This window comes from Peromyscus maniculatus, chromosome 3, assembly GCF_049852395.1.
Source record: "Peromyscus maniculatus bairdii isolate BWxNUB_F1_BW_parent chromosome 3, HU_Pman_BW_mat_3.1, whole genome shotgun sequence".
Taxonomy (NCBI): domain Eukaryota; kingdom Metazoa; phylum Chordata; class Mammalia; order Rodentia; family Cricetidae; genus Peromyscus; species Peromyscus maniculatus.
This window is the reverse complement of record NC_134854.1, coordinates 114,311,388-114,335,818: the sequence shown is the minus strand read 5'-3', so window position 1 is coordinate 114,335,818 and position 24,431 is coordinate 114,311,388. Positions and strand designations below refer to the sequence as shown.

The following is a 24,431-nucleotide window of genomic DNA, read 5'->3' as shown; positions in this document are numbered from 1 at the left end:
GTTTCTGCACCGTGTGGATCCGGGGGACCGGCATGCCCTCGGATCTGGTGAGGTAGCTCATCCTGTGATTCTGGTCAGACTCAGTGGACAGACAGGCAACATGGGTATGTGAAATGGGCTGGACACAAGGGCCACTGAGAGTGGTCAGGAAGATGTTAGCCTGAAACCAGAACACAGAGAACTGTGGGAAGAAGAGGTGACAAAGGTCCAAACAGGCAGAGCCTGGCCCAGTCACTTAGGAGCTGGGGACTGTCACGGTGGCCCTGTCTGCTATATTTTTTTTTTTTTTTTGGTTTTTTCGAGACAGGGTTTCTCTATGTAGCTTTGCGCCTTTCCTGGAACTCACTTGGTAGCCCAGGTTGGCCTCGAACTCAGAGAGATCCGCCTGCCTCTGCCTCCCAAGTGCTGGGATTAAAGGCGTGCGCCACCACCGCCCGGCTTCTGTCTGCTATATTTTATGGGTAATCCAGGCATTTTTTTTTTAAATCAAGGTGAATATCTACACAGAAATAAAAACCCCACTTAAGTATCAGATATCAGATGTTATAGGGTAAAAATTGCCAGCGTATGGGTCAGCCTCAGAGTCCTGGCCTAACACATGTGAAACTCTGGGTCTCATAACCAGCACTAAATAAACAAATAAATAAATGCAATAAAATAGAGGTCCTCAGATGACGTTCAGATATACTATCTATCATACTTAGAACTGGAAAGGGACACTGGGCAATGACAAGGCACGTCAGGGACCCTCCCACTGCCCAGACAACAGCAGCCCAAGTGCCCCAGTGGGCACCCAAGATGGCAGCAGCCCCAGGCCACGCACACTGCGCTGTTCCTGCGCACACATGGGGACTCCTGAGAATGTGTAATGCACCCATTAGGCCTATGGGAAGTTACTGACTAACAGAGTGGAACGCTAGGACTGTGGCAACAATGATTGGAAACTTAGACACTCTTATTTCTGGAATTTTCCATTTAATATTTTCAGTCCACAGCTGACCTCTGGCCATTGAAATCACAGAAAATGAAACTGTAGCAAAGGGGACTATGGTACTTGAGTCCTGCTCCACTCTGGAAAGGTTCACGGGTCTCGGCCCAGTCACATGTGAGTGACTCTGAGAAGGATCCTAGGGGGGTGACAGTCTCAGAAGTTAACAGGAACACCTCTGGCCCATCCAACCTGAATTATTAATTATGCACTGACTGCAAAAAAACATTTAAAAATAACTGAAAACTAGAAAAAGAAATCCCTGAACATATTTAATGTAAATAAGTCCTTGAGATGGTACTTTAAAAAAAAAATCCTTTTTGTGGGGAAAGACAATTAAAATCTTCAGGAAATGATGACAATTACTATTTTTTTTTTCAGTTTCAGTGAGAATGAGGAGGAATCCTGTCCCTCCCCCCTACGTTGTATAAAAAATCCATCCAGCATAAAGAACTGCCCAGCAAGAGGCGGCTCTGCCTCAGGTGCCCAGAGGGAGGTGGCGCTCTTTGCCTTGGGTGTGCAAAGCATCTTCCAGCTCCGAGGTGGCTCAGCCTAGGTGTGCAAAGTGTTCTCCAGCCACACAGTGCTTCTGTACTGCTCAAGCCATTTCTCTGCCCAGACCACTTTCTGATGACCTCCCTTCTCTCTTCCTTCTTTACTGCTCTCAAAAAGTAAGCTGGCATGGGTGATACAGCTCAAGGGCACGTGTCACAGTGAGGACAAACTCCCATGAACAGCGTGGTCAGCGTGCACAGTGTGTCCACAGGAAGGCAGATGAAAGCAGATGTAGATCTTCCGTCTTTAAGGGATCCGTGCTGCGGCAGTGGGCAGCCCTGGTGTGGTGGTGCTGAGGATTCTGGGAGGGAGGGAACCACTCGCCTGCCAAGTTGTGGCAGTTCAGGCGGCAGGATCTTAGGAAAGGAGCATGCTCCCCTTCCTCCTAGCCTGGCAAGCCACAGCAAGGCTGCAGGAGTCAACTTTCCACAGCAAGTGAGTCCCTGGACCCATCTGCGGCCAACTCCCGTCCATCTCTCAGAAGATCCGGCACAGCAGGCTGCAGCTCTACATGATGGTAAAGTGCTTCAATGAGCCGCTGTTTTGTTCTGGCTGGTTCCCACATCAGCTGAGGCACCATATGGACATTGCAGAAAGTGGAAAGTGGTCCTATTCGCCAGGAGTAAAACCAGGAAAAGCCAGTTTCTACTAAAAAGCCCATGTTGCTAAATGTCCTTTTCTCTTGGTTTCCATGTCTTCAAGGTACTAAATTTTAACCCACTTTTAGATAAGAGTACAGTTTGTGATGGGGGCTGGGAAGCATGGAGGCAGAAAAGAAGAGGTCCATAAATATCCCTCAGGGTTCCACCTGTGAGGGCAAAGGTCAAGCCCCATGCAGAACCCACACGTGCATCCAGATGAGCTGAAACCAGGAGCAGCTTCTGGAAGGGTTCCCACATTAACATAAGAGTTTGTTGTGAGTCCATGCATCTAGTGACTGCTATAACACGCTGGCGTCTTCCATGGCCTCCATCCACCTGTGAATCAAGACAGCACTGGGTATCTATGGGACTGGACTAGAGCCCTGCTAGCCTAAAGCCCAGGACTGTGCCCTGTTTGTGTCTGTTTCCCAGACACATTTCCTGTATTTATAAAACAGCCTGGGATAGTGTAAAAGCTGACTGAACCAAGGCCGGCCCATATAAAGCAATCATGAGAATCTAAGTCTCATGGCCCAGAACATGAAGGCCTGCAGTTATGCTAGAACCACCCCACGCACCCACCCTTACCCCCACCCCCGCTCCAGGGGCCTGAGTAGAACAATGCAGGGCAACACCACATTTCTCTGTAAGACAGAAGACTAGCCATTGCTGGTACCTCTGAGCAGAATTGCTGTCCTCTGCTTTGAAGCTATAAAACAGGGTTTTCTTGTGGTAAAGATGAAAGACAGGTCCTGCCTCATTGCTGCCGGCCTCCTTTTCCGGGGCAATAGTAAAACCCAGCAGAGGGATGCTCTCCATGGCCACTTTGTCCTGCAGGGGACAGAAGGAAAACCTGATGTTAAAGCCACACCCATAACCCTCCATCCCCCTAGGCTCAGGGAACATCATAAAAGGATGGGGAGAGGGAAAAAATGAAAGAGCTGAAGGATGGGGAGAAGCACTGTGAAACACTCTTCCTGGACATGGCATGGCCATATCATAAACTCCCTGCAGCTATGGTCCCCTGTACAGGGTCAAGCCAACAAAGCAGCATCTAACAGGTGGCACTAACTGGATTCAATGTCACACACACACACACACACACACACACACACACACACACACACAGACACGAAGGTGGGAGGGAGCATGTTGAGGACTGCGTGGAACAATCTTTGTACACTGTAAATATGTATTACTTTGATTGGTTAATAAAGAGCTGACTGGCCTACAGCTGGATAGGAAGAGATTGGGCAGAAGAGTGAGACTAGGAAGAAACTGGGAAGGAGAAGGGCAAACCAGATGCAGAGGAAGCAGGATGCATAGAAAATGAGGTAAAAGGCCAGGAGCCACATGGTAGAACTTAGATAAGAAATATGGGTTAATTTAAGTAATAAGAGCTAGCTAAGTAATAACAAGCCTAAGCTATTGGCTGAGCATTTATAATTAATATTAAGTCTCTGTGTGGTTATTTGGGAGTGGGCTGGTGGGACAGAAAACTCCACCTGCAGAGGGGCGTTGGGAGAGTGGGGAGTGGATAAGATTAAGATACATTGTATAAAAATGTGAAATTGTCAAATAATAAATAAAAGATTTTAAAAATCCACACTTGTGCTGGGCGGCGGTGGTGCATGCCTTTAATCCCAGCACCCAGAAGGCAGAGGCAGGTGGATCTCTGTGAGTTTGAGGCCAGCCTGGTCTACCAAGTGAGTTCCAGGAAAGGCACAAAGCTACACAAAGAAACCCTGTCTCGAAAAAAAAAAAAAAAATCCACACTTGTATCAGCCCCTAATATTGATCCTTGCCTCCAGTGAAAGAGCATTTCTGGGTTGGGCAGACACTGATCACCCTTGCTTCTAGCCAGGACTAATCCAGGAAAGGAAAGGAACTTAACAGGTTCTGACAACAAACTAGGGCTAGACATGGTCAATGCCATTAACTTTTAAATGCTCTAACATAGACAGAGAAAGCAATGCCCCAAGATCACACAGTGAGCATGGAGGAAGAGCCAGGATTTGAACTCATAGCCTTCCAGCATTCTTCCTACAGACTGGAGTAGTCAATGACTTGGTGTCCCAGAGTTTGTTCTGGTAACACGTTTGGTACACATTTCACCAAGCCTTTGTTTAAGGTGTCTCAGAAGAGCCCTCCAGTGTCTAGGCTATGATGCCATGAGCACTCATGAGATGGACCCAGAGAACACACAGGACACTGGAAATACAGTGCTCAGTGGAAAACCCAAGGTTTTTATGTATGAAGAAAGTAGATTTTTATAGGGATGAAGAATGCATGTTTATAAATAGTGAAGATACCATAATAAAACACACCCAAGGGAGTTAATCCAGCCCAGCAGAAGGCCAGCAGCACAAAGGCAAAGAGGGTAAACCACGCACCTGCTACCAAAGGTTACTGCCCGGAGAAAGCAACTGACAGACCTCCACCCCCTGCTTAGACACAAAGTCTCACCAAACTAGAATTCCCCTAACCTGACAGATTACAAAATGCCCTGCCACTGTCCTGGCTTGCTTTTTTAAATTATTATTATTATTTTGAGACAAAACCTTACACTGTAGCCCAGGCTGGCCTGGGACTCATGGTAATTCCCCTGCCTCGGCTTTCTGAGTGCCAAGATCCATTGGCACGCACCATCACGCTTGGCTCAGTGCCATGCCTTCTTAGATGTGGCTGTTTTGAGCTGTGTTTCAACTTTCAGTTTGGAAAGATGAGCCCCTGTCCCCGGTGCAGAAAGTCCCACTGTAGACACATGAACAAAGGTCCCCTCTGTCTGCCTGCTCCTCTGCTGGTCTGGTGTCTGAGGATGCGACACACAGTGACCACCACAGCTGCAGGTCTGTCGACAGGGAGGCAGGTCACCCGAGACAGTCCAGCCCTAGGCTGATGGGCATGCCCTCCACCAATGGTCAGGACACATTTAAGTCTCGACTGTAAAGTAGATTTATGGAAGCCCCAAGGTGGTAGGACCTGGAGACGGAAACCACCTTACTGTCTGGTCCATTCAGCCTCTGCCAGCAAGATCACACCACCGCAGCCCACATCTGTCCTCCCTGGGAGCAGGCTAGGCTCGTTTGTTTGTATTTTTATTTTTGAGACAGGAGCTCATATTGTCCAGGCTGACTTTGAATTCACTATGAAGCTGAGGATGACCTTGAACTTCTGTACCTCCTGCCTCTGCGCTAGAACTGTAAGCTTGCACTGCCACATTTAGGCTATGTAGCGCTGGGTACCAAAGCCCAGGCTTCCTACACGCTGAGCAAGCATTCTAAAACCCGAGCTGCTGCCCCAGCCCTTGCTTGTATTTTAGATACTAAAGCCAGTATGTCCTATAAAAGTAGCAATGTGCAGCTGGGCGGTGGTGGCGCACGCCTTTAATCCCAGCACTCGGGAGGCAGAGGCAGGCGGATCTTTGTGAGTTCGAGGCCAGCCTGGGCTACCAAGTGAGTTCCAGGAAAGGGGCAAAGCTACACAGAGAAACCCTGTCACGTGCTTTTACTTAGAAACCTCATTGGAACCCTCAGTTATTTTAGTAAAAGCAATGGACAGGCACAAATGGAGCGGTTTTCTCGGAGCTTCTGCATGCTGTCCCAAGTAACCAAAATGGAGAACAGAAGCAAGGTTTCTCTTGCGACCTTGTCCTGGCGGCTGAGCCTGTGACATTTAAGCACTCTGTGAGTGCTCACAGCCACACGCCAGCAGAAAGACTTGATTAGCACCAGAAGAGGGCCCAGTATCCAGAACTCATGCCTGCAGCTACATGGAGACCCTAGCTGGCTCTGCCTCCACCCTCACCCCTCCTGCCACACGCACACGTCTGTCACACAGGCCTCCCCGAGAGAAGAGCCGCAGAAAGGATGCTACCTCACTGGCCAGGTAGGTGTAGAGCACTTTGCCCTTGATAACTAGCCAGAGTTTCTTCCAGCGCCGCTTGCCACTCTTACAGCGGCTCAAGTAGCCGCTGATGGCCGAGCCCTCTCCCGATGCCGCCACCTAGTGGGGAGACAAAGCAGGTAAACTGATGAAATGGCCGGGCAAACCATCCCTGGAGGAGTTTGAAAGCTGATCAGAACTCTGGGCTCCTGTGGTTAGCGAAGCTACTTCAGGGTCTAAGAAGCGGATGTAGAAAGTCTAAAGCTACCTCCAAGGAGGGCTACCCCTACTGGAATCCTCCACCCTCCCAGGGTGGAAGATTTGTCCACCTTCAGCTTAGAAGGGATCTTGTACCTATTACCTAACAGGTATTGGGGGGCGGTCTCCTGCCTGGTGGAGTAGATGCAGCCCCACTGTGTCATCTGCTGCCAGTGTTCAGGTGACATCCTGCAGCACAGGCTCTGACAGTGGCTAACACTGAATGGGGCTCTGGCACACTCTGTGAGCACCTATGAGGCCCTGGGCTCCACCACCAGCACCAGAAAGCAAAGGCAACAGAAGAGACCGCCAGTTTGGCGTGGAGGGCTGCAATCCCGAGTTTCCATCAGGCTCCAGCAGTAACTGTGGATATCCCCAGGCAATTTACTGACCTCCTGCGGGCCTCCATTTCCTTACCAGTAAAAAGCATGAGACATCCTGACAGGTACAGTGCCTGACTTACAGTGAGGGAACTGGAAAGCAACATGGCCAAGTTTAGGGATAGTCTCTTTACCACTAAGCTATGTCCTAGCCAGATTTCCAAGATCTTTAGTTTGCAAATGGAGTAAGTTAATGGCTAGAACAGCATTCACTCACAAATATTCACTCCCTAACATAGTGGTTCTCAACCTGTGGGCTGTGACTCCTTTCCAGGGGGCAGCAGGCGGCAGGGGAGGGGTTGCATATCAGTTATTCTGCATATTAGAGATTTATATTACGATTCATAACAGTAGCAAAATTACAGTTGTGAAGTAGCAACACAATAATTGTATGGTTGGGGGTCACCACAGCACGAGAAACTGTATTAAAGGGTCAGAGCATTAGGAAGGCTGAGAACCACTGCCCTAACACATTTTCACACCCACTGCTTGCTTGATGATGAATATTAATGGGGACTTGAATGCAGCTGGTCATGCATCTTGGGAAGGCTCTACTCATGGGCACACGCTGCTTGGGGTTCCTACCTGCAGGATAGACCTGTGTTTAGCCAGTGTTGAGGTTTCTTGCAGAATTTCATAGTCTCAGGGAGGCTCGAACCTGTGCTATCTGCTCTCCACCCCCACTCCCCCCCCACCTGGGGACACAGGGCTCACAAATACTGACATGGGACAATTAACCGTGACTTCACGGGACAATCAACCATGACTGTAACTCACCAGTGACCTGAGCAGGACCCTATGGTCACTAATTCTGTGCTATGAGGCAGAAGAAAAAGAAAGATAAAAAGGAACAAAAAGATGCCTCTCAAGCACCCCTGTAGCCCCAGAGGTCTTCTGAAGACAGGAGTATTCTTAGAGATGGCACCACCTAATCTCAATATTGGGTTCTTTCCTGGAAGGAATTCTCCTTGTCCAGAAGAGTCTGGCCAGACTGGGCACAGGAGAATCGGAGCCTGCCTCCAGAGGACAAGACCCTCCCAGGCCACTGTCTCCCATGTGTGTCTTACCTCCGCCAAGGCTGAAGGGACTTTTTTCTGCTTCTTGAAAGTGGAAGGACTAATGCTGTGGAAGACGGAGGAGAAGGTGCTGCCCGAGGAGAAGCGGGATGAGGACAGTGGGAAGCTCATGCTGACCGGACGCTCTGCGGAGGTAAGAAGCCAGGGGAAGGGTCTCTGGAATGCTAGCTCAGGGCCCTCCGAGGCTCATGAGGGTAGGCGTGGGAGCCAATGGGACCAGGATGGCTGGCATGTTCTTTCCTGCTGATGCTGTATGTAGGCTCTGGGGGATGGGGGCCACTTTCCTGGATCCACTAGCAGGACTGTGCTCCCCCTGGACACCTTGGTGTGGCCTCAGGAAGTCCCATGATACACCTGCTGTCCCTCCGTCCTGAAAATTCTGGGCACAGCTTGTCACTTAAGTACCAAGTCTCAAGGGGCAATTCAGCTTCTAAGGGGCTCTCTGTCCTTCTCTGACTCATGAACCCCCCCCAGCGGCCTCATAAACATGCCAAAAGATTCCAAAGACAGCGCGCCCATGGAATACTCCCAGGAGTCCCACAGGAAGCTGGGGAGATGGCTCAGCAGTTAAGAGCATGTACTGCTCTCACAGTGGACCTGAGTTTGGTTCCTAGCACCCATATCATAGATGCCTGTAACTCCAGCTCCAAGGGATCAGATGCCTTCTTCTGGCCTTTTTGGGCACCTGCATTCATGTGCACATATCCATATACAAACATATATAATTAAAAATAAATGGTTTTTTTTTTAAGTGCCACAGAACACAGCCTATGGAATACCCCGAAAAGGTCATCCATGGTGGACAGTTGCGGCAACCCTGCCATCTCTGTGGCTTCACAGGGACATAGCAGCTATCAGGTTTCCATGGAGCCCAGGTTTTGAGCCTTGGTTTCCCCAGGGGCTGCCTTTATGCAGAACCTTCTCTCCCTTCTTCAAGAGAAAGGAGGTTCAAGATACCATAGAAGTGTCGTGAGAACTTGGTGGGGGGAAGCCATCAGGCCTGGAAGAAGTCAAGGGCCTTGTTGAGTTACCTCTCATGGGGCCTGGGACAGGCCCATTCCTCAGCTTCAGCTCCCGGAAGCAGCCATCACAGACCTTGGCCATCCGGTTCTTGAGGCACTTCAGTGGGTACTTGTTTCGAGAACAGTTCCGGCACACAATCTGAGGCCATGTGAGGATCACACATGTGAGTCACTCTCTCAGCATGTGCTCTCAACCTCTTAACCAACCCCTCAACTCCTCCTGGGAGTCCCGGGTTCCCAGCTGCTTCGTGCCATGTGGACCCCCGCTTTTCCAGACTAGGGCGCAGAGTGTCTCTGAGCAAGTGCCCTTACCCATGAAGTGACACTCTCTCCTCCAACAACCACCATTAGGTGAGCTCCAGGGTTCTTAACATGGTGTGGTGGTGGCAGAGGAGGCCTGGGACTGGCCATGATCGATGGAGCTCCGTGAAATGGACACGAGGAAGCTCTACTTCTCAGGGCAGCCTTGAACCCGTCTTGTCCTGGCTCCCTGAGCCCCACGGGCAGGGACATGTCCTCCCCCTTCCCAAGCATACCCTCCCCGAGTCTACTACTCACCTTGCCACAGGCGTGGCAGTGGTGGCGCCTCACGGTGAGCGAGAAGTCGCATCCGCAGTTCATGCACATCATGGCATGCGTGACAGGTACCAGCGTGGGCAGCCTCTCCCCAAGGCTGATCCCCAGCCTCTCCCGGATCTGTGGCAGCCAGCAACCACAGTCAGGAGGGAGCCAGGGGGACAGCTGGGGGAATGAGGCCCCCCTTTCTCCCTAACTCCAAGTAAAGTCTCCTGCATGCCTTGGTCCTGGGTTGAACTGTGGTGCCGTGCTCTGACTGGAGCATGGTACAGGGGATAGGATGAGGGGCGCTGCCAAGGTCCCTGGGACAGGATGCACCTGTCGTCCGGCCGTAAGTAGCCTTCAGTGGGACCCATCCAAGGAACCCTGGGGTGGCCCTCACTCACCTCCACACTGTGGTGGAAGGCAGCCAGAGCCTGAGTCTTGTAGTCCTCCGGGAGGGCTCTGTTCAGACAGTAGTACCACTCGTCTCTCTCGGCGCAGGAACTGTAGGCACAGGCTAGGTGAGTCACAGTGCCATGGCTCTGCCTGGCACCCTCTCTCTGGCTGTGAGTCCTTGCCTTGCTAAGCAGCCTCTGGGCTTGAGTCTTGCTCAATGTCTGAACCCTTCTCTACCCAGAGAGCTGAGTACCACCCAGGAGGAAGCTGGGTGGAAAATTTCAGTGCCCACTAGGTGGCGCTCTCACCTTGTACAGGAGCTTCCCACAGTCTGGAAAAGCCCAGGCAGGGAGAAGGGACCACTTAGGTCTGCTGTTCAGAGGGCAAATGGGTATGGTAGACAGCCAGGGTTGCACTGCTTAAAGGGGACATGTAACCCTCCTCCAGTGTATGGGGTCTGGGATATCAGGAAAGCACACCTATCCATGGTAGCTGGTACTCCAGGCCACAAGCCAGACAGACAGCGGCGCCCCAGTCAGGAGGAAACAGTCAGCGTGGTCTGGCATCACCCTGCCAGGGCTGGGCACACGGAAACTCTACCCTGAGCCCTGAAGCTCTGATTGCATCAAGCAGAGACAAGAGGCCATGGAGCCACTCCGGGAAGCACCTCTTCCAGGAAGTCTCCCCTCCCTCTTGTGGGACCTCCTTTGTCCCTTCTATCCTACAGGGGCTCTCACCAGACCCCAAATTGACCGGCACCTTGGCCTTGCATTTCCCAACACCTACACCGGGAGAAGCAGATTTTGTTTATTTAACAGCTAGCTCATGGTATTTGAATTACAGCATCCTCTGACATATTGAGACCCTCCCCCAAAGACAGAATGGACAGTGATGGGCGTTCGCGCATCACCTTCCTCTTGCCCTGTTGAGAGGAAAGTGCCAAGGCTGACAACACAGCCCACTGAACACACGACACATCTGAGTCACCTGAGAATCGCATATTGAGCCAATCATCTATAACATTTTTTTTTTTGATGAGATACTTTCACGGGGCATACAGTCCTCTGGGCACAGGAAGCAGCATTTATGTTTGGTTTTGTGTGACTAAGGACTGAGTCTGTCAGGCAGGTGCTCTACCACTGAGCTAAGCCCCAACCCTCAGGATTTTTTTCTTTAGTTATTGTTCTCTCTCTCTCTCTCTCTCTCTCTCTCTCTCTCTCTCTCTCTCTCTCTCTCTTTGTGGGGGTGGGGGTTGGGGGTTGGGGGAGGTGCGCACGCGCGTGCTCGCGCTATGAATGCACACATGTGCACACAAGTGTGGATGTCAGAGGTCAACATCATGTATCTTCCTCAATCATTCTTCACCTTATCTTTATTTTTAAAAAGATTGTATTTTTCTGTGTGTTTTGCCTGCATGTATCCAGATGAAGCGTTCATATGCAGTGCCCACGGTGACCAGAAGAGTGCATTGTAACTGGAGTTATAGATGGTTGTGAGCTGCCATAGGGATTCTGGGAACTGAACCCAGGTCCCCCAGAGGAGCAGCACGTTCAGACAGGGTCTCTCACTACACCTGAAGCTTGTTTCTAACACACTGGCCTGCCTGTGAGATGCTCTCATCCCTGCCCACCCAGTGCAGGGATTACCAACATGCACCACCACACCTGGCTGTTCACACGGGCTCTGGCAATAAAACTCAGGTCCTTACGTTTGTGTGGCAATCACTTTACCTACTGACCTGTCTCTGCTGCCCCTGCTTCTGGCTTTTTGAGACAGGGTCAGTCTCTTCCCTCCTCAGCCTTGAGTGCTGGAATTATCACCACACTAAGTCCTTTGTGTTTTGAGAAAGGTCTTGCTATATTACTCAGGCAGGCCTTGAACTTGTGACCCTTGTTGCCTCTTTCCCTGCCTCAGAGCTAGGCATTTTCTTTCTATTATATTCTACAGAGATCTGTAACCACATAGCACTCAAGGAACACTGAAAACAGGGAGAGAAAGAGCCCTTTCCAAAAGAATACCAGGATAAAAGTGACGCCATCCCCTGCCTCTGCTCCCCTGAACATCCCCACCCTTAACACTCTGCCCTGTTGCTCTCACTCCCCATACCTTGCAGACAGTGTCAGGCAGGACTCGGGAGTCTCGATCTTCAGAGCATAGGGCACTTTGTCCATCACGGGGCGGCTGACCTGCCAGGAAAACCGCCAGCATCTACTTCAGGGTGTGTTGGGGGGTAGCAGGGGGTTACTACAGTCAGCTTTGTCCACTGGTAGCGGGTGGGCAGGGTTCTGACTGGCAGGGATGCTTCCATTACCTGCCACTCTGTTGTCCCTCCTTAGCATCTCCTTCTCAGACTCCATCCTCAGATGGCATCAAAATTAACTTTCCAAAAACGGTCTCTGTCTCAAGAATTCCCCAAAGTGCCCACACATCCTCATGTTTGAGACCAAGATAAACCATGCTAGTCCACACATTACATATACAACAGCTGAGAGGTGTCCAGTGATGGATGGAGAATGCTTCCATGTGTACACACACACACACACACACACACACACACACACAGAGAGAGAGAGAGACAGAGACACAGATAGAGAGAGACAGACACAGAGATAGAAAGAGATACACAGAGACACAGAAAGAGATATACACAGAGAGAGATAGACACAGGGAGCTTGAATGTGTGAGGAAGCAGATGTGTGTGCCTTGAAAAGGAAGAAGAACCTGACCAAGGCACCACATGGAAATCTTGACCACAATGCTAAGTGAAGCTGGCCAGCTCCAAGAAGACAAATGCTATTGGATTCTACCTAAATGGGGTCACTCAGTCAGTCAGACCCATAGCAATAGAACAAACGGTGGGTACCAGGGCTGGGAGCAGGGATGGGAGTCCGTGTTTAGTGGATACAGTTTCTGTTTGGGAAGACAGGAAGGTTCTAGAGCTGGGTGGGCTCAGCCCTGGTTCATGCCACTGAGCTCTGCCCTTACAATGTGGTGTGTATATCTTACCACATTCAACAATATGATCCAAACCTGTTGGTTTGCTCCCTCCAGGTACTTTCTGCATTTATTGTTCTCCTGGTGGGGTGACCCTTCCCTCTCCATGCACCATCCAGCCTGAGAGTATATCATTGGTCTCTAGTTATATCGGGCAACCCTGTGCTTAAACCTGCTGCAATCCCCACTGAATACTGAATCTTGGGGCCTTGGTCCTCAGTGGAGGGGAGCAAGGCTGGCTCCGTCTCTCTAGCATCTCCCTTGTGATGACCTTCCCACCACTGCTGGCCCTACCCCCAGGGTACCTGGCTTTAGAGATCTACCTTCATGCTGGCCACTGGCAGTGAGCTCTTCAGACGGTACTTCCCATCCTTCTGGGGGTGTGTGTAGAGGAGCGTGTCGTTCATCTGCAGAGAAGGCACCCAGTCACACCAGTCCTAGCCCTGAAGACTGAAGCAAGCTCTAAACACAGCAGGTCCCTGGGCTCTGGGGTGAAGACACCTGGTAGTCCTCAGCCAAGGAGCAAAGCCATACTGTGAACCCATCACCACAGTTCTACTCTTATGGGGACACTCAAGAGGACTTGGCACATTTGCCAGTGCTCTGGTACCAAGTGTTAGAGCAGCTTTATGGATAACAGCCCTTTAGGTGGAACAAACCAAATGTCTTTGACAGGTGATGGATAATCAGTCGGGCTGTGGACTATCACACAGCAACCCAAAGGAGTAGGCTGCCACACTCTAGCCACACAGCCAAATCACAGACATGCTGGGGGTAGGGGGAACCATGTGAGCACATGCCCACTGCCTTTATGTGAAGGTCCAACCCAAAGTGACAGCAAGCAGGCCAGTGGGTACCTGAGTCACCTGAGAGTGGGGAAGACTGATTGCCAGTATTAGCAGAGCTTTCTGGAAGTGTTGCAAATGTTCTCAATCCTGATCCGAGTGGTAATTATACAATGGTATATACTAGTCAACAAACCTCAACATGTAACTTAAGACGGGCGCATATAACTCTATAAACAAAATAGTTAAGAAAGGAAGTGGGGCTGGTGAAGTGTCCCGTGTCTTTAACAGCAGCACTCAGGAGACAGAGGCAGGTGAACCTCTGTGAACTGGAAGCCTGCCTGGTCTTTATGGCAAGTTCCAAACCAGCCAGGGCTACATAGCGAGACTATGCCTTTAAAAGAAAGAAAGAAAGAAAGAAAGAAAGAAAGAAAGAAAGAAAGGAAGGAAGGAAGGAAGGAAGGAAGGAAGGAAGGAAGGAAGGAAAGAAAAGAAAAGAAAAGAAAAGAAAAGAAAAGAAAAGAAAAGAAAAGAAAAGAAAAGAAAAGAAAAGAAAAGAAAAGAAAAGAAAAGAAAAGAAAAGAAAAGAAATGAAGTGGGGGCCAGTGAGATGGCTCAGTTTAATCCCAGGAACCCACGGCCTCCCTTGCTTCGGGGTTTAATTCAGGCAGTCCGTTCAGGAAACGTACAAGGCCCTTGGTGCATCACCTTGGTGCATCCTTGAACACAGCTGCCATGGCTTCCATGGCCTGCCTGTCTGCCACTGAGTCTCATCTGTTTCCAAGACCCTCTACTTCATCTCATGATTCTTGGCTGCCAGTCCATGTGTTTCCCTCCCATCACATGTGAAGGCTGAGAGCAAGGCTGTACGTGATCTTTGTGTTCACGTCCCAGCACCGAGGTGTTGTTTGGCGAATACTAGAAGCATAGAACTCTAAGCTGCACCACCATCATGCTACGTAAGACTCTGGCAGTGTGGGGAGGCAGCAGAAGGTAGCCTCACCGACAGTCACAAGAACAGCCGTGAGTGGCACAGGAGTGAGGAAACAGAGATACCTAGCAAACAGCAGGCCTACAGTTTGGCTCTTGGGGGTCCCCTAATGGCCTCTGTGTTGAAGGCGTGGTCCACAGGATGGCACTGTTGGGAGGAATGGAACCTTTAGGGGTGGGGCCTAGTGAGAGGAAGTTAGGTCATTGGGGCATGACCTTGAGGAGACTGTGGGAACCCAGCCCCTTCCCCTTCCTGTCTTGCTTCCTAGCCATGAGGCGAGCGATGGCTCTGCCTGGTTGTGGCTTTAGGGTCACCGCAGCAAAGGCTGGTACTTCCAGGAGTGGGAGGTAGATCCTGCCTTTCCTCTTTAAAGCCTGGCTGTCTCAGATACTTGTTCTAGGGACAGCCAACACCTAGATTAGGGCAAAGAGCTACTTGTAGCATGAGAGCCTGAGGTTGCCATCACCACCCCAAAGGTCTTGGATACTCCCTAATATTCAAAGTGTGGCTGTGTGTCCTGCACAGAGTGGTGGACCAGAGCCACAATCTGGGTACCCTCCGGGCCTTGGCCACCAACCTGCTGGGGGACCTAGACAAGTTGGTCCCCTCACCCCTCTGCTGTCTCACACACCATAGAGAGCACCTGAGTGGCTGGTTACAGTACGGTAAGGAAGCCCTGGTTTGAGCTGTCTAAGGTAGGCTTGTGGGCCATCTGCCTCAGCAGCAGCACCAACCGTTCAAATAACACATAAGCAATGGGGTTGTTGTTGTTGTTGTTTTCTTTTCTTTGGTTTTAAGGTTCAGTTATACGTCCTGAGGGCTGTCCTAGCTCCTCTGTTGGCCCTAGAGAGTCAACAGTGGGGCCTGGCTGATAGCCGGTGCTTACCAGGAACAGGTGCCGAGGGTGTCGGCTCTTTCCTCTCACTCTCATCAGCGTCCCCTCCTTCAGGAACTCCTGCAGGGAGAGACGCCAACCTCAGAAGTCAGGAAAGCCTGGGGAGGTTCTGGGTAGGAAACAGTCACCACAGCGGCCAGAGTACCCAGGAACGGCTTCTGGAGACTCTGGGCTCAGGAACCCAAGCCAGACAGCCCGACCTTCTAGAGTGTTCTCATGCAGCACCAGGCTCAACACTGCTCTGGCCACCAAGTACGAGTCCCAACTATGTATCTCTCCCTAAACGGCATCACAAAGGGTGCATTCAGAACATGGCCTTTGAAGGTTTGCTGAACGTCTGGACCTGTGAAGAGTAACTTCAGCCCCGTCTTTCTGAAGGACACAAACATAGACTTAGTAAGGATTGTGGGGCACAGAATCTCAGTCTGAACTGCATATGAGAGTTCGTTCACAGCATCCTAGACTAGCACCATCCTGCCTATGTGGCTTGATCCCTCATTCCAACTGGCAATGATCACACGTCTGGCTATTTTCTGAGCTGAGTTGTATGTTTTCCATCTGGAAGCTAAAAAGTAAACCAATCAATCTCTCTCCCACCCCTCCCTTTCTGGGCATAGAACCCAGGACCTTGCATATACTAAGCATGTGCTCCACTCCCAAGTATCACCCAGCCCTGTTTTGTCAAGAATGCTATTTTTATGATGCTTTCTTGGGGCTTGCCTTTGAGAGCGGCTCTGATCTCTGCTTTCCTGGAGACTTGGAACTAAAAACACTTGGTACATTTTTTTCCTCACTGGGGAGTTACCCAGGGTAGCTATGGTGAGCAGAACTAACCGGCACTGTTTCTTTAAACTGCCCTGAGAAGGCATCACGCAAGGGGGGGTGCAGACAAGCTCTAGGGTGGTGCCCCATGTGCCCCACCCCTCCTAAACAGCACCTGCAGCCAGAGCCAGTCTGGGGCCAGCCCAGCTGAACAATGGGCTTATCAGAGTCAAGCTGGGCCTTGTCCTTGCCCAGGCAGCACTCACCCTTCCTGGCTGGAGGAGGTCCCCTTGGCCCCGCACACTATACTCGATGTGGACCAGCTTCTGCAGGTTTTCCTGTGGGCAGGAACAGGAGATGGTCACCCCTTCACTCCCCAACCAGGCGCTGCGTATCCTCTGTAAGGGGACATTGCCTCCACTTCAGGGGGCGGGGGGGGGGGGGGTGTAAAAAGCCAGAGCTCAGAAAAGCCCAGCCCAAATCCAAGCTCCTACAAATGGCAGGCAGCATGGGGTTCTCAGCCTGGGATTTCCCAGAAATGAAAGAGGAAGGGACTGCCGCACCTTTGGCCACATCAGGAGGAAGAGGAGGCTGGTAGATGGAAGTAAGAAGAATGTAGGGCCCTCGAGAGAGGGCTCAGTGGGTGAAGGCACTTGCTGCCAAGCCTGATGAGCTGAGTTCAATTCCCCAGGACCTACTTGGTGGAGAGAGAGAACTGACTCCACAAGTTGTTTGATCTCTGACCTTCAAATGTATGAACACAATAAATGTAAAGAGGTTTTTTTTTTTTTTGTTTGTTTGTTTTTTAAAGAGCAAGGCAGTTGAAATGTTCTTGAGTGTGTGAAGGTCAAGTGTGGGCTGGTAGCACATTTCAGGGTAATGAAGCTATGGACACTGTGGATAGGACCCAGGTGTCTGTCAGAACTGAGGGCACACAGGGGACAGAGTCCTGTGAGATGCCAGTGAGCAGGCCTCATATAAAGTTTCAGCACTGGGGGGCCAGAAGACCACCAGCTCCTTAGACAAAGACCACATGCTCTGAGAAGAGGGATCCTTGCTGTGCCCTAATACCACACTGAAGCTGACTACCCCGGAGGATGGGAAAAGACCTGTCCAAGCCCAGCCTCAGGCTCAAGGTAGAGTGGGGCTGCCACAGAGCACTAAGCAACCAGACACGCCCTCCCTCAGAGAAGGCACACATGGGGAGAGGGCCTTCCTGCCTGCAGAGAGGTCTGGAAACCAGGAATGGAGCTGAATGTGAGAGGCAGCTCAGCACTTAGAGCCCTTCAGACGCATGAGACCTGGAGGGAGATGAAGACCAACAAGAATGGAGGTCAGACTAGTACCCAGACCCATCATAACCTACGACTGGCCTGAATCAACTGGCCACTCTCCCCACATCCCACCACACATAGCACAACCAAAACAAGATGCACATGCTGTTCTCCACAGCCTCCACACGGCTTATATTCATAGTGCTGGGTATTCAACCAAAAGTCACAAGACCACTATGGTTGCAGGGCATAAAGAAACCAAGCTGGAACTGACATGGAAACTTCCTTCCAGATGACTGGCTTTCATAGGGCTGTGCAGGCTGCTGGGGGAGAAAAGCTACCCAAGGCATTACTCATTTACAAACGCTGCGTGCTACAAAATGACCTTCCAGGCAAGACGTACCCACTGGTGCAATGGTGGCATGAAGGTCATGGGAGCAACCAGCCACTCTGGGGTCGGATTTACACAGGAAGGAAGTCACGTCTGTCACCGTCACCTTAGTCAAAAGCCCATGGCTAGGGAGGTGATAGGCCCAAGAAGGATAAACGAACATGTTGTCAAAGTGCATTCTAAAAATTTATGTTTATACATATAGATGAGTGCTGCCCTCGGTCTTGATCAGAGACGCTTCTCTCTGCAGTGGTCAGACTCCTAACTGTCAAAAGTGCTGAGTAGAGATGATGATTAAGTGTTCAGCCATAAGTTGAACATCTACACAAACCCCTAACTCCTAAGGCTCAGAGAATACTATGGAACAGGGGACAGAAAGAATATAAGGACAGGACGATGGAGAGGAGTGCTGTGAAATGCCATCTTCTAGACATGACATGGCCATTGCATTTATAACAGCTATTGGTCACCTGCCTAGTATCAAGCCAACAAGATCAGTCAACATTGCAGCAGGAAGAACTAATTGGATTCGGTGAGTTACAATAATTAAAAAAAAGGACACTAAGGGAGATATATACTGGGGATGCTTGGGAGGATTAGAAGGGAGTTTGGGGTAGATCTAATCAAAATACATTTTTTATGTGTATGAAGTTATCAAATAACAAATAAAAGATGCTATTTTTTTAAATAATGAGAACACACATCCAAAACCAAAGTTGGGTTGGGGTATGGGTGGTAAGATGGCTCAGCAAAGGACACTGGCTGCTCTTCCAGAGAACCTGGGTTCGATTCCCAGCACCCACATATCAGCTTACAACCACCTGTAATTCTAGCTCCAGGGGATCCAATGCCCTCTTCTGGCCTCCACAGGCTCCAGGTACCCATGTGGTACACAGACTTACACATTTTGCTGGCAAAACACCCATTACATAGAATAAGATAACAATTAGAAAGTTAAAAAAAATACAAAATTGGGGAGACAAACCCAACTTATTTTTTTCAGAGAGAAAGCAGTCAACACACTCCAGGTGACAGGCATCAGAGCTCAGAGCCAAGAACCAACGCAACTTCTCTGCTGCGGGCCTGGCGCAAAGGCAGCTGACATGCACAGGCAGATGGAGAGCTTCAGGAGGGCTGCTGACTGCACAGAGGAGTTCAGGGAAATTAAAAACAAAACACACACCCGCAGCACCAGAAACGAAGACTCTCCACAGGCTTAGCTGTGAACAGAACAGAGCTGGGGAAAGGAGGAGCCAGAGGGCATGAAGACAGATCACCAGAACACAGAGGGAGAGAAGAGGGGTGGGGAGGTGGCGAGCACTTCAAGGGCTTGCCATGAACGCAAGTGTGATGATCTGAGTTCAATCCCCATCACTAGGGAAGTGGACACCAGCCAGCCAGTGTAGCTGAATCAGTGAGTTCCAGGGTCAGTGGGGTCATAGGCCCTAGCAGAGAACCCACCACTGTCATTCTGCTAAACAGACATCATATTAAACTGATGCCTAGTGACTTATTGTGATCCCCATAGATTAGCGCATCTCTCAACCTTCACCAAAGAAGCTGCTTTTAGCAACAGACACCCACAATTGGCTAGGGTGGAGAGAACGAGAGACTGCAGAATACCCAGCTCTAAGTGGGATGACTATATCACACCTGAGCCTTGTAAGGCTCAGGGGGTCGATGTGGAAGAAGAGGAAAGAAGACTATAAGAGCCAGAGGCCGTGGCTGACTACAAGAACACTGTGTCTTCCAGACTCAACAAAACAGCTGCGCAGATGAACTCACAACAGTTGTGACAGCATGTACTTGCAAAAACCCAAGCCAACATGGGGAGAAGGAAGGTGGGCATGAAGTCCAGCTCCTAACTGAGGGGCTATTGGCAACTGACAGCTGCTGGTGGAGGGAGAGTCAGTTTTCTTGAAGGATATGATCCCGGGTATGTCCACCATGTTCCAGTGGAAAACTACACACTCGAGAGTTTATGTATGGGCAGCCATGATTGGACCTAATGGGGGGGGGCACAGATTAATTAGAGTGAGGAAGGGGGTGCTGGCTCTGGGGGGAGGGGTTGAATATGATCAAAATACATTGTGTGAGATCCTCAAAGAACTAACTAAAAAAGAAAAAAAAGAAGGTGGAGAGTAGCTGAGGAAGAAACCAGTATTGACTTCCACATGCATGTACACATTTGTGAACATGAATACATACACAAAAACAGAGGGAAAGGAAAGTGTGAGTATGTGTGTGAGTGTGAGTGAGTGTGAGTGAGTGTGTGTGTGTGTGTGTGTGTGTGTGTGTGTGTGTGTGAGTTAATTGGGGGTGGGTTGAGAATAGAGCATCCAGAAGACTTTTCTGAAATAAATGAATGACTAACAAAACTCAGATCCAAGCAAGAAGCTCAGACTGATGGGCCCAGCACACCCCATCCCCCTTACGTCCGTCAAATTTCCCAAACCAAACAACCGTTTATTTGTTTATTTATTCATTTTGAGACCTACTCTTGCCATATAGCTCAGGCTGGCCTTGAACTTGCAGTCATCCTCCTGTCTCAGCCTCTTGACTTCTGGGATTATATGCATGAGCTACTGTGCCCAGCTAACAGAAGATACCACGGGAATTCAAAATGGAAGGACGCACAACACAGAGGGCAAATATAAACATCATAACAACATTCTTAGCAGACTGTGTGAGTCAGAAGACAATGGTGTGCCATCTTCAAGTGACCAAGAGAGAAAAAATTTAACCAAATCAGCTTTTAATACCCAAGAAAAATATTTTTTCAAAAGTGAAGGTAGGCCGGGCAGTGGTGGTGCACGCCTTTAATCCCAGCACTCAGGAGGCAGAGGCAGGCGGGTCTTTGTGAGTTTGAGGGCAGCCTGGTCTACAGAGCGAGATCCAGGAAAGGTGCAAAGCTACACAGAGAAACCCTGTCTCGAAAAACAAACAAACAAACAAACAAAAAAAGTGAATGTAAACTGCTCAATTAACTACATAGGAGACAGATGGTGGGTTCTCTCTCGTGGAGTGAAGGATTTTGATAAGCAAGGTGAGAACCATTGGTTCTCTCTAACCAATGGTTAGAACCATTCAGGTGGTAGTGATTCGAGTAGACAGGCTGATTAGGTATGGGAATATCCACCCATGTGTCTACACCCAGGTCAGTAGACACATGTCTTTTTCTTCACTCTGTCAATCAGAAGCGCCTAACAGAAATGAGAGCACAGTAGCTCGGTCAGTGTCTAGGTGAGTGTTCTACCCCTGAGCTCTCTCTCAGCCAGGGAAACTTGGAGAGACGGTCTACTATTTTTGTAGAGAAGAATGAATGCACCAACAACAAACTACCTACACACTCAAAGGGAGAAGCACAGGTCAGCTGAAAGAGCACCCTAGAACAATTCTTGCAATCGGAATTCTTCCGTTCTTAACATTGCGGGTTTAAAAATTGTTTTAATTCGGCTCTTCTCTATTTTGAGAAGTAAATAAATCAGTGTGGGCTAAAATAAATGTCCACAAATTGGTACTGACATAAATGATTAGTCTGTTTTATGTATGAGGTGGGGCTGTACCCATCACTGTGAGGGAAGACACACATCTACAAATAAGATTCTAGAACATTTAGGAGGCCATCAGCTTAAAGGAAGAGGGAAGGAGTCTCTCTGTAACACTTCAGTGTGGGCTGTGCACAGTGGCTTTCTTTCAGAGACTGAGGAAAAAGCGGGGACACATGATCTCAGTCAGGGGACCAGGGTCACAATCATACCATGACAAGATGGAATCCCCCTTTTGTGATTTCCTTCCCCTGCACCCACAAAATCGAAAAACCTCAGATTCCAACAGTGGGTGCCCTGCAGTATACCTGACCATGCTCCCTCAAGACCTCCACAGTCATCAAAGTCAGGGAACATCTGAGAAACTGGATCCAAGGGGAGCCTTCAAAGATGTAATGACCAACATGGTGGATTCTGGAACAGGACATGGGGCCTGTGAGAACTATGGGTAATGATGCCATTTCCAACAGGCTCTTAACACAACCAGGGCTCCGCATTAATAGAAGATATCAACAACCGGGAAACAGTAGAACCCATGGGAACTCTTCATATTAGCTTCTTAAAATTTTTTGTAAGTTAAAAAAATTGTTCTAAGAATAAATTATGCTCAGAAAGCAGTATGGTGGGCTCCAGGGGTTGGATGAGGGGTGGTGTTCAAGGGGACAGAGTTTCAGTTGGAAAGATGGGGACATTCTGGAGATGGGCTTCGTCACAGCCACACAGTTTAAAGATGGGCTAAAGGGCTGGGAGAAGGGGCACATTCCTTTAATCCAAGCCCACGGGAGGCAGAGGCAGGCAGAGCTCTGCCTCAGAACAAAACACAACAGCAGCAGCAATAACAACTGGCTAAGGCTATGAGTGGACTTCTGCAAAGACAACATACAGATGGCCGACAGGTGTATGCAAAAGGGCTCCACGTCACCCACTCAATACTGGGAAATACAAACCAGACCCATGAGGCACCACCTCCCTCAGAGGAGAGAGCAGTGTTGAAGAGGAGGGGAAAGACTCAAGTGTTGGTGAAGGTGTGGAGAACAGAGACCCCTGGGGGGGATGCCAGCGAGTTCAGCCTTAGGGCAATTAAGTACGGAGTTTCCTCAAGCCACTGAACCTACAGTATGATTCAACAACCCTGCTAGATACCTCTAAAGGGATCAGAATGGGCCTGCCACACAGACAGCCACACTCACTGCAACAGCAGAGAAAGGGAAGCTTACATACACACAAGAGAGTATGATTCAGCCTGAGAAAGAACAAGATCCTGTCATTTAAACAAGGAATTGGAGATCATTATGTTAAGTGAAGTAAGCCAGTCACAGAGAGACAAACACCTCCGGCTCTCCAGTGGGGACTGGAGGGAAAGCTGTCCCATGGGAGATGAGTGCCGAGATGAGACCAGAGGGTGGGAATGGGGAGGGTGTTGCTCACTGGGAACTGAGTCACATCTGGACAGGGGCAGGCAGCTCTGCTGACCTACTATATCATGTCATGACTATGGGGACACTGGTACCATGTGCTCAAGACATCTACAAGGATAGAACACTACACCATGAGGAGGTAGGCATGTGCAGCTTGATTCAGATATTACACAGTGTCAATGGGAGCAACCTCGCATGGTAACCCTTAACAGGTGCTGCATTCATGAGTTCAAATCCAGCCATCTCATCCATGTCAGAGTGAACAGTGGCAGCCATGTGACCAAAGCCTCAATTCTGCACCAACACTGTCACCTCCAGGAAGCCTCCCTGTCCTCATAGTCTGTAAGTGTTCCCAAACCCTGAAAGTGACTTACAAGCACCGACACTTTCGAAACAGGGTAGCGGTACCATCAGGCATTTTAAGGCTAATATCAATAAGACCACCCAGGATGCTAGATGAAAATGTATGGACAGGGCTGGTCCAGAGCCTGAAGGCTCCTCCCAGCAGGAGGTGATGAGGCCTGGTCTGATGGTGGCAGAGCTTCACCCTAGCCTTAGGAACACAGCCTCTGAGCTCAGTTCTGGGTTCTCCAACTGTGTCACAAGCAGAGCCCCTGGTCAGACCTGCAAACATGGGTGTGGCGGGGTCTGAAGTGGCTTGTCTGTGCCTCCCACTACAGCATCCACCTCACCATGACTCAGGTGTGGCTGCCCCATCCCTCCTATGGGTACTATGCATGGAACCTCACCTTTCTCTGGGAAGGGGAGGAGACACATTCATGTCAACTCAGAGGCAGGACTTCCTGAAGCAGCATGTGGAGAACAGCACCAGCTTCTACAGTGACGGGGTCCTGGCCCCAAAGCACCTCTATCTTCCAGCTGCACTGAGGGAGCCTCACTGCATGCACAGGATGCCCAAGTGACAAAGAGTGAGGTATGACGTCCTCACGGTGGGAGATAAGAGGACCAGATGATTGTGATGGTTGTGATCCTCCTGGAAGCAGCCCCAGACACTGACCTTTGTTTTCAAGCCTGTTGCCTTCAGCTTCCACCTCTACTGCCCACCCTAGCCAGCTCTAGCCTCTGTTCCCAGATCTACCAGCTACACGGGGCGACAAAACACAGTTGATGCATCCTGGATCCCTCATCCCCAGCCCCTGCCCTGGCCCTTCCTTCCCTGTCTTCTCATCAACATGTACATGCTTGAGGACCCTCCACAGCAGGTCCTATTATCAGAAGTGATGCTACCTCCTCCAACCCTAGCTTCAGGACACTCCATCCTCTGAACCCTTAGCCCCTCCTCTCTCACTAACCATTAACTATGGTTATTTGCCTCCATGGTCACTGTTCTGAAGAGCTCAAGGCCTGACTTTTAGGTAATGTCCCCAGATGCCATTTCCTATTCTGTGTGGGTTCTCTGTGCATCTGCTATAGCAGAGCTGCTGAGCACTGCCTTGGCACACACACCACTATCATCCCCTTCTATGCCAGTGAAAGACATGACTAATGGATTGCTGAATTTTCCCATTAAGCTAAGACTCGGCCTCTGGCTCATTTTCAACACACAGCTCTAGTGTGGTAACAGCCTGGTGAATATGTGGATACAGATGACCA

The 24,431-nt window shown here is 49.9% G+C and overlaps 1 protein-coding gene across 2 annotated transcripts in view; it reads right to left on the bottom strand.

The window, feature by feature from the left end:
• Nucleotides 1-955: 955 nt before the first annotated feature.
• Fgd5 (FYVE, RhoGEF and PH domain containing 5) overlaps nucleotides 956-24,431 on the bottom strand; it is a 99,779-nt gene continuing 76,303 nt past the window's right edge. For both annotated transcript variants that reach the window (XM_006972550.4, XM_076567373.1), the window contains exons 11-21: nucleotides 16,453-16,524; nucleotides 15,416-15,484; nucleotides 13,077-13,160; nucleotides 11,866-11,945; nucleotides 9,768-9,867; nucleotides 9,364-9,501; nucleotides 8,815-8,944; nucleotides 7,775-7,908; nucleotides 6,061-6,189; nucleotides 2,861-3,015; nucleotides 956-2,520 (exon numbers count right to left, since the gene is read on the bottom strand). In XM_006972550.4, the coding sequence (XP_006972612.1) occupies nucleotides 2,484-2,520; nucleotides 2,861-3,015; nucleotides 6,061-6,189; nucleotides 7,775-7,908; nucleotides 8,815-8,944; nucleotides 9,364-9,501; nucleotides 9,768-9,867; nucleotides 11,866-11,945; nucleotides 13,077-13,160; nucleotides 15,416-15,484; nucleotides 16,453-16,524 (1,128 nt within the window). In that variant the 3' untranslated portion in view covers nucleotides 956-2,483. The remainder of the gene's footprint in view (nucleotides 2,521-2,860; nucleotides 3,016-6,060; nucleotides 6,190-7,774; nucleotides 7,909-8,814; nucleotides 8,945-9,363; nucleotides 9,502-9,767; nucleotides 9,868-11,865; nucleotides 11,946-13,076; nucleotides 13,161-15,415; nucleotides 15,485-16,452; nucleotides 16,525-24,431) is intronic.